Source organism: Lepidochelys kempii, chromosome 23 (genome assembly GCF_965140265.1).
Source record: "Lepidochelys kempii isolate rLepKem1 chromosome 23, rLepKem1.hap2, whole genome shotgun sequence".
In the NCBI taxonomy this organism is placed as follows: domain Eukaryota; kingdom Metazoa; phylum Chordata; order Testudines; family Cheloniidae; genus Lepidochelys; species Lepidochelys kempii.
The window spans coordinates 2,295,460-2,310,931 of NC_133278.1; the positions used below are offsets into that span (position 1 = coordinate 2,295,460).

The following is a 15,472-nucleotide window of genomic DNA, read 5'->3' on the forward strand; positions in this document are numbered from 1 at the left end:
AGGCCAGTCAGCCTCACCTCTGTCCCTGGAAAAATCATGGAGCAGGTCCTCAAAGAATCAATCCTGATGCACTTGCATTAGAGGAAAGTGATCAGGAACAGCCAGCATGGATTCACCAAGGGAAGGTCATGCCTGACTAATCTAATCGCCTTTTATGATGAGATTACTGGTTCTGTGGATGAAGGGAAAGCAGTGGATGTATTGTTTCTTGACTTTAGCAAAGCTTTTGACACGGTCTCCCACAGTATTCTTGTCAGCAAGTTAAGGAAGTATGGGCTGGATGAATGGACTATAAGGTGGGTAGAAAGCTGGCTAGATTGTCGGGCTCAACGGGTAGTGATCAATGGCTCCATGTCTAGTTGGCAGCCGGTATCAAGTGGAGTGCCCCAGGGGTCAGTCCTGGGGCCGGTTTTGTTCAATATCTTCATAAATGATCTGGAGGATGGTGTGGATTGCACTCTCAGCAAATTTGCGGATGATACTAAACTGGGAGGAGTGGTAGATACGCTGGAGGGGAGGGATAGGATACAGAAGGACCTAGACAAATTGGAGGATTGGGCCAAGAGAAATCTGATGAGGTTCAATAAGGATAAGTGCAGGGTCCTGCACTTAGGATGGAAGAATCCAATGCACAGCTACAGACTAGGGACAGAATGGCTAGGCAGCAGTTCTGCAGAAAAGGACCTAGGGGTGACAGTGGACGAGAAGCTGGATATGAGTCAGCAGTGTGCCCTTGTTGCCAAGAAGGCCAATGGCATTTTGGGATGTATAAGTAGGGGCATAGCGAGCAGATCGAGGGACGTGATCGTTCCCCTCTATTCGACATTGGTGAGGCCTCATCTGGAGTACTGTGTCCAGTTTTGGGCCCCACACTACAAGAAGGATGTGGATAAATTGGAGAGAGTCCAGCGAAGGGCAACAAAAATGATTAGGGGTCTAGAACACATGACTTATGAGGAGAGGCTGAGGGAGCTGGGATTGTTTAGCCTGCAGAAGAGAAGAATGAGGGGGGATTTGATAGCTGCTTTCAACTACCTGAAAGGGGGTTCCAAAGAGGATGGCTCTAGACTGTTCTCAATGGTAGCAGATGACAGAACGAGGAGTAATGGTCTCAAGTTGCAGTGGGGGAGGTTTAGATTGGATATTAGGAAAAACTTTTTCACTAAGAGGGTGGTGAAACACTGGAATGCGTTACCTAGGGAGGTGGTAGAATCTCCTTCCTTAGAGGTTTTTAAGGTCAGGCTTGACAAAGCCCTGGCTGGGATGATTTAACTGGGAATTGGTCCTGCTTTGAGCAGGGGGTTGGACTAGATGACCTTCTGGGGTCCCTTCCAACCCTGATATTCTATGATTCTATGATTCCATTACATACACCACTTACCATGGCCCAGGTTCTCCTGAGACTGGGAAGAATCTCAGAAAGGGAAAGCCAGAGATGCATACAAGAAAAATGCTATCTCAGCCTCACTAGAATATGAACAGTAATTGCTTGTGAATTTTTGAATTCCCACAATCATGGCATATACACTGGCTAGACCCTCAAGGAGAAGGGCTTTTACCAACAGCTGAGCAGTTGGCTAACCTGTGGAAGAGAAAACGGAAAACTCACGATGAAATATGCGCACACATCATTTAAAATAGTGGAGAGGTGGAGGCAGCATTTGAGGATGGAGAGAGAATCAGACAAGCTGCTCGACAGGGAGATTGTTGCAGTGGCCAAAGGCAGCATGGTGGTTGCCAAAGGCAGCATGGCAGTTGCCAGGGATCTCATTGGCATGGACAAAACCAGTATGGAAAAAGACAGGGAGATGGAGAAGCAACTCCTGGAGGCAACACAAAGCCAAAATGCCCTGCTGCAGCGCATGTCACTATTAGGGCAGCTGGCAGTGCAGTATTGTAAACCAACACACAGGCATATTATGGAGCCCTTGGACAATACAGGCTGCTGGGAACCACATTAACTCCTCCCTGCTGTAAACCCTCAGCAGGGCTCCAATAGGCCATTCTCTTCACAGACTCAAGCTTCGGGAACTGAGAACAGTGCCAGCTGGAACACCAGCCCTTTTGAGCTCTCTATCACTCCTGGTAACTTCAAGCCTTGCCACTCAACATCAGAAGACCTAGGAACAAGAAGAAGAGGCAGAGCCAGGGCAAATACTTGCCTTTGACTTTAAACCCCTACACTGCTTGTGTTGTGTCTTGCCCTGTGCTGTTTTGTTTCACTGCTATTTAAAAGGGCACTTTGTAGTTTGGTAATAGAATGTTTTTAATATATTGTTTCATAATTAAAAACATTTTTCATTACCATTTCACTTCAAGATGTATTTTCTGTTTATTACATGGTAGATGGTACATGGAAATAATAAAAACCTTGAAAACTTCATTCATAAGGAGTTGACAGCTCATTTCACATAGAAAATCATTATTTGCACTTATTCTTGGGTTTTTACTACATATGTAGGCAAAGAGACCCGTTTAAATAGGGATTGCCACAGGGTTGCGCTTCCACCGCTCATAAACAACACTGCACACACAAAAAACTCCCAACACTTTCCAGCCCCCCGTGCATTAACAGCTGGATGTACAGCTGCACAGTTTCAGGCCTGAGACTTAAAAGAAGAACAAAGGGCATCCCAGACAATATTGCCATGGCTATTTGTGTTTTCTAGTGGATACCTCACTGGCTACTCAAAGTGCTGAGTAAGTCTTTGCACCTAAACCTCCCACCCATCACTAAAGCTTTCTCCCTTACTCTCACAAGTATAGTGCAAAATACAGCTTGCTGCTGTAATCTTTAGGATGCTTTTTCTGTTGCTTCCAACCTGTTTAACAAACAGCTCCATCTCCCTTTCAGATGGCCGATTGCATACTCCACTGTCTTTCTGCAACTACTGTGGTGGTAGTTAAATAGTTCCTTCCTTCTGTTCAAGCAGCCTGTGAATGGCTTCATTAACCAGAGAAACAGAGGATTAGTTGAATCTCCCAAGATATCTGGAGTAACATCCACACCATTAATGTCCATAGTGTTTCCGTGGGCAAACAGTCCTTTTTCCATTGAGTTAAATAGAGCTGAGTTCTGAAAGATCCTGGCATTGTGGGCCCTTCCAAACCACCTGGCATTTATGTTTGTAAATCTGCCACAGTGGTTAACAAACCCTTGGAGTGTCATGGAGAAATACCCCTTTCTGTTAGTCAGCACCAGGCCCTGGTGTGAGCGGCAAACAATAGGCACACAGGTCCCATCAATTGCCCCACTACAGTTTGGGAATCCCATATGTACAAAGCCATTGATAACCTCCTGAGCATTACCAAGTTTTGTAACCCATTGCAGTAGTACCTCTTCCATGGCATCACACACCTCCATGATAATGAGCCTGATGGTGGATCTCTCCACACTGAATTGATTAGCTACATACCAGTAGCATTCAGGGTGGCCAGCTGCCAGATGGCCTTGGCGACCTGCTTGTCTGCAAGTATGGGGCATCACATGTTGGTACACTGCCGCTGCAGCTCTATCGTTAGTTCAGCACATATCTCCAAAAAGGCTGTCTTCCCCAACCTGAAATTCTCTCGTCACTGCTGGTCATCCCAGGTGTGCAGAACAATCCTTTCCCACCAATCTGTGCTTGTCTCCTGAGCCCAGAAACGGCGCTAGATGCTGTGAAACTGCACCAAGAACCAGTCCTGTTCTGTCACTTGCCAGGTGTCTTCCTTTTCTTTCTCATCCATGTCCCAGTTCCACCACCACTGAAGACCCTCCTGCTGCTCGAGAAGCTGCTGCAGCTGCCACATCATCAGCTCAGTGTTGAGGCAAGCAAAGTCCAAAGCCAGTTCATCCATTTTTGTGTGCTGAGCACACAAGCAGCCTCTGCCTATTCGAGGTTGCCAGAATAGCAGCACGGAGCATTGATGGGTCCATTCTGGCTAACAGTAATTCAGAACTGATGCTAGTCCACACACAAAGGAAGCACAGGGCGGAGACAGATGAATCATGGGATTTTGTAAAAATTTCAACTCACCTGGTTTCCACTATGCATCCCACAATGCACAGTGAGAAAAATCCCAGAATGCACACTGCTCAACAGCAAAACAAAGGAACATGGGATACCTTCCAAGAATGCCACAACCTCAGTTTGCAGCAAACCACTGTGGTGTTTGCAGTGATTTGCTTTGAAAGAGGGCACCCTTCTCCCATGTGCATGCTGTTACTGTGACTTGCATACTGCATGTTACTTGATGCACAGGGATCTGTCCTGGGTCTGGTTCTGTTCAGTATTTTCATAAATGATTTGGATAATGGCATAGGGAGTACACTTACAAAATTTGCGGATGATTCCAAGCCGGGAGGGGTTGCAAGCCCTTTGGAGGACAGGATTAGAATTCAAAATGATCTTGACAAACTGGAGAAATGGTCTGAAATAAATAGGATGAAATTCATTGAAATGCAAAGTACTACAGTTAGGAAGGATTAATCAATTGCACAGATACAAAACAGGAAATGTCTGCCTAGGAAGGAGTACTGCAGAAAAGTATCTGCGGGTTATAGTGGATCACAAACTAAATAGAGTCAACAATGTAATACTGTTGCAAAAAAAGCAAACTGCATTCTGGAATATATTAGCAGGAGTGTTGTAAACAAGACTTGAGAAGTAATTCTTCCGCTCCACTCCACACTGGTAAGGCCTCAACTGGAGTACTCTGTCCAGTTCTGGGCAGCACATTTCAGGAATGATGTGGACAAAGTAGAGAAAGTCCAAAGGAGAGCAACAAAAATGATTAAAGGTTTAGAAAACATGACCTACAAGGAAAGATTGAAAAAACTGGGTTTGTTTAGTCTGCAGAAGAGAAGACTGTGTGGGACATGATAACTATCTTAAAGTAGTAAAGAGGTGGATGATCAATTGTTCTCCTTATCCACTGAGGACATGCTAAGATATAATGGGCTTAAATTGCAGCAAAGGAGATTTAGGTTAGCCATTAGGAAAAAATTCCTACTGTTAGGGTAGTTAAGCACTGGAACAAATTACCTGGAGAGGTTGTGGAATCTCTGTCATTTGACGTTTTTAAGAACAGGTTAGACAAAAATCAGTCAGGGATGATGCAGATAATACTTACTCCTGCCTCAGTGCATTGGACTGGACTAGACGACCTAGTGAGGTCCCTTCCCATCCTACATTTCTGTGATTTGTATGATTTCTATAAAGAGTTTAACTATTGTATTTTTAAAAAGCATTCTTTATCAGGGACAATCAAATGTTGTGCTTAACCAATTTACAGTGTCTCTTATATTTCAAATCCTCTGTGCATTAGAATTCAAACTCTTTCTTTCTTTCTTTCTTTCTTTCTTTCTTTCTTTCTTTCTTTCTTTCTTTCTTTCTTTCTTTCTTTCTTTCTTTCTTTTTCTTTCTTTCTTTCTAATAAAATTATGCCTATACAAGGTACTAGTTGCTGTAATGCGTAAGTAGCAGTACAAGAAAATTCCAGCAGCATTAAAATAATCATTCAAACAGGAACTTAGCCAGCCACTTACCAAATATCCATTCCATCTATTCATCATTCTGGGAAGCTTACTCTAAGCCTTCTCAAAAACCCCTATCAAACACCTTTTTCAGCCTGCCAGGGAAGTCACCAGATTTGGGCTATATCAACCCAGGTGGGAAACTGCTCCCAGAGCCCTTCCAGGGGAATGCCTTGTCAGCAGCCTCCTGTTTTTTATAATGAGAGGAATCCTGCTCAAGCACCACTGCTTATCGCAGCTGTAGCAGTGTGGTATTGTATGAAAGGCTCTCAAAGCACTTTACAAACATACATTAATTAAACCTCTCAGATTGGCTCCCAGTCTTGGGATGAGCCTATATCACAAATACATATTTCTAGGTACTTACATGGCCCTTAGCATTGTGATTTCTGAACACCCATTATGGTGGGAATGAAAAAAATCCCCCACAGATGCAGTTTTTGTATTGTGTTTTGCAGAAATAACTATATTCTGTTTTTTCCTAATAGATTCAGACTAAGAATGTGTCCCAGTGTGTTGAATATTACTATATCTGGAAAAAAATAATAAAATTTGACTTCAGTCGACCAAAAGTAAGTGATAGAAAAAAGGGTTCAAGGATTCAGGAGAAGGATGAGGTAGAAGAGACAGCAGAAAAGGTAGAAAAAGACTGCTTGGGGAATCTGTCTGAGATTCAGCTCTTTAATTTAAAGATCTTCCATTGCCTTAGGAGATGTGGAGTTCATGTGTGTAGCAAGCTCCCTCCAGGAAACACCTTCCTATTTAATATTCTGTTGCTACCCTTTAACTTGCAGAGACCTACAGAATAATATTGCAAAAAATCTCAAACAAACCCTGTTCAATAGTTAGCATGTTATACTATGCCTAACATTTCCCATTACTCTCGCAGGGAAAAAGAAAAGGAGTACTTGTGGCACCTTAGAGACTAACCAATTTATTTGAGCACAAGCTTTCGTGAGCTACAGCTCACTTCATCGGATACATATTGTGGAAAGTACAGAAGATCTTTTTGTACACACAAACCATGAAAAAATGGGTGTTTACCACTACAAAAGGTTTTCTTTCCCCCAACACCCCACTCTCCTGCTGGTAATAGCTTGTCTAAAGTGATCACTCTCCTTACAATGTGTATGATAATCAAGTTGGGCCATTTCCAGCACAAATCCAGGTTTTCTCCCCACCCCCCCTCACAAACCCACTCTCCTGTTGGTAATAGCTTATCTAAAATGATCACTCTCCTTACAATGTGTATGATAATCAAGTTGGGCCATTTCCAGCACAAATTCAGGGTTTAACAAGAACGTCTGAGGAGGGGGCGGGGGGTAGGAAAAAACAAGGGGAAATAGGTTACCTTTCATAATGACTTAGCCACTCCCAGTCTCTATTCAAGCTTAAGTTAATTGTATCCAATTTGCAAGTGAATTCCAATTCAACAGTCTCTCGCTGGAGTCTGGTTTTGAAGTTTTTCTGTTGTAATATCGCAACTTTCATGTCTGTAATTGCGTGACCAGAGAGATTGAAGTGTTCTCTGACTGGTTTATGAATGTTATAATTCTTGACATATGATTTGTGTCCATTTATTCTTTTAAGTAGAGACTGTCCAGTTTGACCAATGTACATGGCAGAGGGGCATTGCTGGCACATGATGGCATATATCACATTGGTGGATGTGCAGGTGAACGAGCCTCTGATAGCGTGGCTGATGTTATTAGGCCCTGTGATGGTGTCCCCTGAATAGATATGTGGGCACAGTTGGCAACGGGCTTTGTTGCAAGGATAGGTTCCTGGGTTAGTGGTTCTGTTGTGTGGTATGTGGTTGCTGGTGAGTATTTGCTTCAGGTTGGGGGGCTGTCTGTAGGCAAGGACTGGCCTGTCTCCCAAGATTTGTGAGAGTGTTGGGTCATCCTTCAGGATAGGTTGTAGATCCTTAATAATGCGTTGGAGGGGTTTTAGTTGGGGGCTGAAGGTGACGGCTAGTGGCGTTCTGTTATTTTCTTTGTTAGGCCTGTCCTGTAGTAGGTGACTTCTGGGAACTCTTCTGGCTCTATCAATCTGTTTCTTCACTTCTGCAGATGGGTATTGTAATTGTAAGAATGCTTGATAGAGATCTTGTAGGTGTTTGTCTCTGTCTGAGGGGTTGGAGCAAATGCGGTTGTATTGCAGAGCTTGGCTGTAGACAATGGATTGTGTGGTGTGGTCAGGGTGAAAGCTGGAGGCATGTAGGTAGGAATAGCAGTCAGTAGGTTTCCGGTATAGGGTGGTGTTTATGTGACCATCGTTTATTAGCACTGTAGTCTCCAGGAAGTGGATCTCTTGTGTGGACTGGTCCAGGCTGAGGTTGATGGTGGGGTGGAAATTGTTGAAATCATGGTGGAATTCCTCAAGGGCTTCTTTTCCATGGGTCCAGATGATGAAGATGTCATCAATGTAGCGCAAGTAGAGTAGGGGCGTTAGGGGACGAGAGCTTAGGAAGCGTTGTTCTAAGTCAGCCATAAAAATATTGGCATACTGTGGGGCCATGCGGGTACCCATAACAGTGCTGCTGATTTGAAGGTATACATTGTCCCCAAATGTAAAATAGTTATGGGTAAGGGCAAAGTCACAAAGTTCAGCCACCAGGTTAGCCGTGACATTATCGGGGATAGTGTTCTTGACGGCTTGTAGTCCATCTTTGTGTGGAATGTTGGTGTAGAGGGCTTCTACATCCATAGTGGCTAGGATGGTGTTATCGGGAAGATCACTGATGGATTGTAGTTTCCCCAGGAAGTCAGTGGTGTCTCGAAGGTAGCTGGGAGTGCTGGGAGTGTAGGGCCTGAGGAGGGAGTCTACATAGCCAGACAATCCTGCTGTCAGGGTGCCAATGCCTGAGATGATGGGGTGCCCAGGATTTCCAGGTTTATGGATCTTGGGTAGTAGATAGAATATCCCAGGTCGGGGTTCCAGGGGTGTGTCTGTGCGGATTTGTTCTTGTGCTTTTTCAGGGAGTTTCTTGAGCAAATGCTGTAGTTTCTTTTGGTAACTCTCAGTGGGATCAGAGGGTAATGGCTTGTAGAAAGTGGTGTTGGAGAGCTGCAGAGCAGCCTCTTGTTCATATTCCGACCTATTCATGATGACAACAGCACCTCCTTTGTCAGCCTTTTTGATTATGATGTCAGAGTTGTTTCTGAGGCTGTGGATGGCATTGTGTTCTGCACGGCTGAGGTTGTGGGGCAAGTGATGCTGCTTTTCCACAATTTCAGCCCGTGCACATTGGCGGAAGCACTCTATGTAGAAGTCCAGTCTGCTGTCTCAACCTTCAGGAGGAGTCCACCTAGAATCCTTCTTTTTGTAGTGTTGGTAGGGAGGTCTCTGTGGATTAGTATGTTGTTCAGAGGTGTGTTGGAAATATTCCTTGAGTCGGAGACGTCGAAAATAGGATTCTAGGTCACCACAGAACTGTATCCCCTTGTTTTTTCCTACCCCCCCCCAAGACGTTCTTGTTAAACCCCGCATTTGTGCTGGAAATGGCCCACCTTGATTATCATACACATTGTAAGGAGAGTGATCACTTTAGATAAGCTATTACCAGCAGGAGAGTGGGGTGTGGGGGGAAAGAAAACCTTTTGTAGTGGTAAACACCCATTTTTTCATGGTTTGTGTGTATAAAAAGATCTTCTGTACTTTCCACAGTATGCATCCGATGAAGTGAGCTGTAGCTCACGAAAGCTTATGCTCAGATAAATTGGTTAGTCTCTAAGGTGCTACAAGTCCTCCTTTTCTTTTTGCGAATACAGACTAACACGGCTGCTACTCTGAAATCTTGCAGGGAAGTTATGTAACAATAACAGTTGAGCAGGGGGTTGGACTAGATGACCTCCCGAGGTCCCTTCCAACCCTGATATTCTATGATTCTATGACTATTTGCTCTTGACATTATGACACCATTGCTAATTAAAACAAGAAAATTAAGAAAACTCTTAGCTCCTAATTAACCATCTAAAATAATCCCTAGCTCCTTGTTAGTAATGCTGTCAGCATTAAACTTGTCATTGCAGATGTGGCAATGTCATCTTTGACATGCCAGTATTCTGCAAAAAAAACCCGCCACATACATGACACAGAGCACAGGCGCCGCTGAACTGTTTCATGGCAGCAAGTGGGGAATAAGACTGAGCAGAAAGATTTTTGCTGAGGTCCACAGATCCATTACAATGAGCACTTCAGCCTGCTTGCAGCTGGGTGGCAGAACCAAGCCTGCCACTCCTTGGCAGCAGGGGAATGGCTCATCTCCTCAAGTTCTCTCCAGTTTTTTCTGTCCTCCTCCAATGGCATGTAGCTCCCCTCTCCTCCCTGCTGCAGCATTGCTGAGGGAAATTCCAAACTTCAGTTCAAATTTTTAAGACCAACAATAGGGCTTAATAATGTGTCTGTGTAATTCCCAGCCATGCCCCAGGGCTGTATTGGATTTTGGGGAGAAACTGTCTGTCTCAGCTCCACTTCCCCTACTGGGGCGTTGGTTCCCTGGAGGCTTCAGGGAGGGAATTAGGCCAAGAAAAGCCAGAGGAAGGGTCCATGTCTCTTGCTTCTCCACTTATCGAGCATCTCTCTGGAGAGCTTGTGCGGCTCTGTGGGCAGAGAGCAGGTTGACTCACAGCTCAGGCCAGGCAGGATTCCCTCAATCCCTCGCCCCGCAGGAGAAAGGAAGAAGGCAGGATTAGAAAAGAATTGGGTCCCTGGCAGGCAGCCCTCCCTCCCCCATCTCTACGATAGAAGCCAAGCTAAAAGGGCAGCGTGCCAAGTGAAGATCCCCTCTGAATTCGTATAGCCGGAATCAGCGGCTAAGCTTCCCCATGGGTCACAGATGGAGGGCACCAGACACAGCACAGAAGCTACTAACACCAGAGAGTTCTATATGGGATCTTTGGGCCCAACACCCCCCCCCCGCTGCCCTTCTCTTTAATGCTCCCTCCCTCCTGCCCCCAGAGGATCCAGTCTCATATCCAATCTCATGCTGAGGCCTGCAGGAGAAACACAGATCTGTCTAGCCTGTGTGGATCCCATGCAACAGAGAGGCTGCTGGGGGGTCCATCCTTGAGCTGCAGGCCAGTGCCTTCCTGAGAAACCATGTGGGGAAGGAGAGACAAATAGACTTGGCCTCTTTGAGGACAGAGAAATTGCTAGCCACTGGAAATATTTTCAAAGCAATCTCTGAGCCCAATTTAGCTTCCGCCTCTGAAGCAGGATTCTGGGGACAGATTCTCAAGGGGAAATAAATTAATAATGAAATCTGCAGTTTCCTCTTGTCACCTTCGCGGAGTGCCACAGGACAAATCAATACGGAAATGACCTGGCCGTAGGCGTGGGTTGATCCCGCTAGGCATGGTTTAAAATGAATAGCTGGATGAAGTGATTATTGTGCTCATGGACTCCAAAAGAGAAGTCAACAAATTGAACTTAGTCTACTGACTGTTGGAAAGTCCACAGTTTAACTACCATGTTAAACCAGTGAAACAGCCTTGGGTAGCCCTGCCCCAGGAGGGTTTTCTTGTAGATGCACAAGAGTGCCCAAGCAAAAGGTCAAATCTTTGTAGTATAATGTTCTCAGCACGTTGAAGAAAAGGAAGTTATGTACAAATACCAACATTAAATGCTTCCTTAGGGCATCCACTTTATTCCAATGCTGCAGGGTGATATCACTCAACCTTTGAACCTTGTTTTGTTCCTTATAGCACTACCTAGATGGAAACACCCTTTTGCAGGTGTCATTATTCTTCCTATCCATTCATGTAAGCCTCATGATGGCCACTTTCTCCAATGAGATTGAATTTTTCATTTGAAGTTGGAAGCTTACTCTAACCAGACCTAGTATCGTACCTTTTATTCAGAACAGTAGTTCTCAGAACTGTTAGAACGTTCATTCTCTAAGTAAATTCAAGAAATATGCCACTTTCAGTCAAGCATTAAGAGTCAAATCCTTAGGGACACTGACAGTCTCAGGACAGAGTAATCATATCTCCTGTTTTGAGATCTACTGGACAGCCATTAATTCATCAAGTTCTTCATATTGTTACGAATTATACCTGATAGGACATGCACACAACTGCTGCGAATTACACCTGGTAGGACACGCACACAAATGCTACGAATTACACCTGGTAGGACGTGCACACAAATGCTACGAATTATACCTGATAGGTCACGCACACTTCGAATCTAGGCTGAGGCACATAAACAGAGTCCACAACTGCCGAGTTCCCAAAAAACACCAAGTTTATTACGCTCGAGTGTGGTGCCCCCCTGCTAGCCAGGAGGGGACCCCGAATACAGCTTATACAAAGGTTATATACTTTTTAGCAAAGCATGTTGCCCTCGTGCATCGGAAACCTTAGCCAATAAACAAACCCTTTTCTTATCTACCACCTATCCCTGCTTGGTGCATTCCTCGTGCTAAACTAGTATGTTAATTACACATCATGGTCCTAAAGCCATGCATCAGTAACTTTTATTATCAGGATGGGAGGCCTTACATCAAAGGCCAGGAGATTGGGAGTAGGGAGTTTAGGGACTGACAAAGAACAGATACCGGGAGTCAAGGCAGGCTGGAGAGAAGGAGGAGGATTTTCACAGGAATGCAGTATCTAAGGAACACTCCTCCTGGTGCATGATGTGCTTGTGGTGAGCCCCAAACCAAAATGGAGTCACATGTGCTAACTTTTTCTTAACAATATTGGTCATCCAGTCTTACTCAGTGCCATTTTCTTTCTTTTGTCTTCTCCACACCTCAGTGCCAGGGGATGATGGAGAAGATATTTATATATAATGTACTTTGTAGTAGATGTCCACATTTCAAGAATGATCTTGCTTCCTGTCTTGGAGGCACACTGTTATGAAAATCCATTGTAACAGATCTATGGACCTTAGCATGAAGAAGAATCAGAAAATTTATCCATGGTTACCTGAAAATTTCCTTTTTTCGAATGATAAGGTCTGCAGATCCAGTCACAGAGACAACAGATGGTCCGGAATAGAGATGGAAATGGATGTCCAGTGATTTGGGTTTGTTGTCAATAGGTGAAATTTACTATCCTTTGCAGTAGGAGAAATTGTTGTGCTTTTTCCTCCAAGTATATTTAACACAGTCTGTAATTTAAGAAAGTAGATTTGCATTATCCTGGCTGTGAAAGCTATCTCAACTGGATGTGGGGCTTTTCCCAGCTGCCAGGGACTGACAGGTCTGGTTCTGCCCCCTGCCTCCCCCCAACCTGCAAGCAGGTTGAAGCACCCATTCTAATGGAACCGTTAGAATGAACAGATTATTTAATGAAAGGAAATTTTCAGGTAAGAATGGATACATTTTCCTGTTGACTTCAGTGGGTCTTAAGTGCTTTCCTGAATCAGGATCTGAGAGAGGTTGCACTGTGTCATAGTGTGTGTGTGTGTGTACAGGTGTATAAGCATATGCATGCGGCTTTTAAAAAGTTTAGAATTAATTTTCTTTGACTTCAATTCCTTTTAACTATCCAACCACAACAATACAAACCTTTCTGAGGGGGAAAGAGAGGGAAAGAATGCTATTTTAACAAATATTCCATAATTTGCAGATTGCATGGAGCCCAAAGAAAATGCATGGTTATTTGCCTAGACAAGACTTTAAGATAAAGTCAAAGAATTACAAAAAAGCATCACACAAGACATACAGTCCAGCCTGCAGTCAGAGGGGAACTCCAGACCAGCCTGGGAGCACAGACTATCAGGGTGCATTTCCATGTAAAGAGTGTGAAAGGTATGGCTTTATTATTAATCTTGCATTGTTCAGTGATTTCTACATGTCTGCTTAATTCAGAGTGTATTTATAAACAAAGCCTTCTTAATTAAAGGAGCACCATTTACTTCAAAATCTAATGTCTTTTTTAAAATGAGTTAAATGCATTATGCATTTCTCCCTGAGCCCCCTAGCCAATTTGTGTGATTTTACAACCACGTATAACTTTTTAAAAATAGTTTTTTCTTTCCCCATTTCAGCATGAAAGACTCACACAAATGGGAAATTGGCAAAGATGAAAAAACAAACCTGACTGTGCACAAAGCAAAAAAAATGAGAAAAAATAAGAGGAAAATGTTTTCTTTTTCTAATCTCTTTCATGTTGTGATGTTAGGTGTTATTTCTAACAGTAAAAGGCAAAATGATTTGAGATAAAAATGTGATTTTTTTTTTTTACAAAAGTTGCATTTGTCCCTTTAAATTAATGAACCCTGAAGCTGTAGATTCATATCCCATTTCATCTCTAGGCTAACCCCTACACTTTTAAAGAGAATGTAGGGCATTTAGCTCCATGGCTGCCATTGATATTGTGGGAGAATCATATGACTAAAAGGAAATAGGTTCTTTGGCTGTTGCCAACCCATCCGTGATCATCTCCCTTTCCTTGTAGGTCTAATTCCCTATCTGTTTTCACTACAAAACAAATGCATCTTTTACCGCAATGGAACATTACTTGTAGATCCTGTTCAGGAGATGTGGGGACTTGACTGAAAAGGAAGAGGAAGTATTACAGCTAGGAACTGGGGTGTACTGGCAGAACTGGTTGTGGGAGGAGAATACCAAGCAGTGCTTTAGGTCAGGATTGAGGTGCAATTGCAGAGCTGCCTAGGGATGCTTCCAAAGTACTAACCTTTACCTCACCATATGCTGGTTCCTCACTTCCATGTGCACTGCACACCTAAAAATTAAGGGAGTCTGTTCTGCTCATTACCTGGGGAAAGTTTTTGTGTGCGAGTCCCATTTTATTTAGCCTCGTTAAGAAAACTAACAACTGGCCCTTGTTTTCTGTCAACTTGTAGGGTGTTTGACAAGATAAAAAGTCGGAATGCTCATATGAAATGCCACCGTGTGCAGGAGCAGATGGAGCCGCTGATAAATATTAAGTGGCCCATAAAACATTAAAAAATGAGCCAAAGATGAAAGAATCAAACTCAGATGTTGACCTTCTCCAATGGTAACTGGGAAACCGCGCAGGGTTATCAGTGGTGGTAGTCTTGTCTAAGCTTGGAAAATATGTAAATGTTTTTTAGCATCTGATCAGTTGCTGATCAGCTCTGTGCAGGATTAGCTGACGTGACTGTGTGCCCAGCCTGCACTTCAGCTTACACCATTGTTGGCACTGCAGAAAAACACTCACTGTTTTTCCTCGTGCAGAAGCACCTGATGAGAAAGAAACCTCCACTTGAAGGTATTGAAAGGAGAGTTGTAACTGTTTGTATATGGTAGGATGCCAAAGCCTATTTGGATGTTTTTAGCATTTAGCACCAATATAACATTGTTGGCATCAAGTTGAAGTATAAAGAAACATTCAGGCATTAAATGCTCTTTACTTACATTAACACAGCAAGGACGTGTGTGTTCAATTAAGTATGCATGCCTGGCATTAAATTACAATTATGCATGGTTGAAAAAAATATGTAGTTGTTAATGACTGTAAAATAGCTGTTGTACAAATAGGAGAGGCTCTGTACTTCTGCTTCCGTTTAATTAAAAAAAAGCCCTCTTGCTTCCATTTAAAAATAAACGTTGGATGTGGATAGCCCTTGTTTCTTACTATCAGTTTATGGGTTCAGTTGCTGTTGTTAGAAAGGTCAAAATAGGAAAATCAATGAGAAATTGCTGTTGTATTTATATCTTTTTTGCTGAAATGTGATGGTCATGCCCTGCATTTCAGATTGAATATGTAGCCCTGGGATGATCTGTGCATTGTTATTTTGTATGTGCTCTCTGCATAGCTTATTAAATTGGGTTCTTGAGCTCGAGTTGTAAAAGTTGTTATACCGCTTTTAATGGTTATTTCAAAACTAGTTATACCATGTTGGTGAAGCAGAACAGGGCATGCTGCACGGACATGAGACTTAAAAGAATCAGTCTTATTTAACTTAACAAAGAGAATGTTAAGGGATGACTTGATTAAAATCTATGAGTACCTA

At 43.4% G+C, this 15,472-nt stretch overlaps 1 protein-coding gene across 2 annotated transcripts in view; it reads left to right on the forward strand.

Annotated features, from left to right (window-relative positions):
• ZNF541 (zinc finger protein 541) overlaps nt 1-15,296 on the forward strand; it is a 53,255-nt gene extending 37,959 nt beyond the window's left edge. Inside the window, exons 13-15 of one of the 2 annotated variants that reach the window (XM_073321739.1) lie at nt 6,007-6,090; nt 13,099-13,280; nt 14,339-15,296. In XM_073321739.1, the coding sequence (XP_073177840.1) occupies nt 6,007-6,090; nt 13,099-13,280; nt 14,339-14,441 (369 nt within the window). In that variant the 3' untranslated portion in view covers nt 14,442-15,296. The remainder of the gene's footprint in view (nt 1-6,006; nt 6,091-13,098; nt 13,281-14,338) is intronic. The other variant, XM_073321740.1, reaches the window with a different exon arrangement.
• Nucleotides 15,297-15,472: the final 176 nt, after the last annotated feature.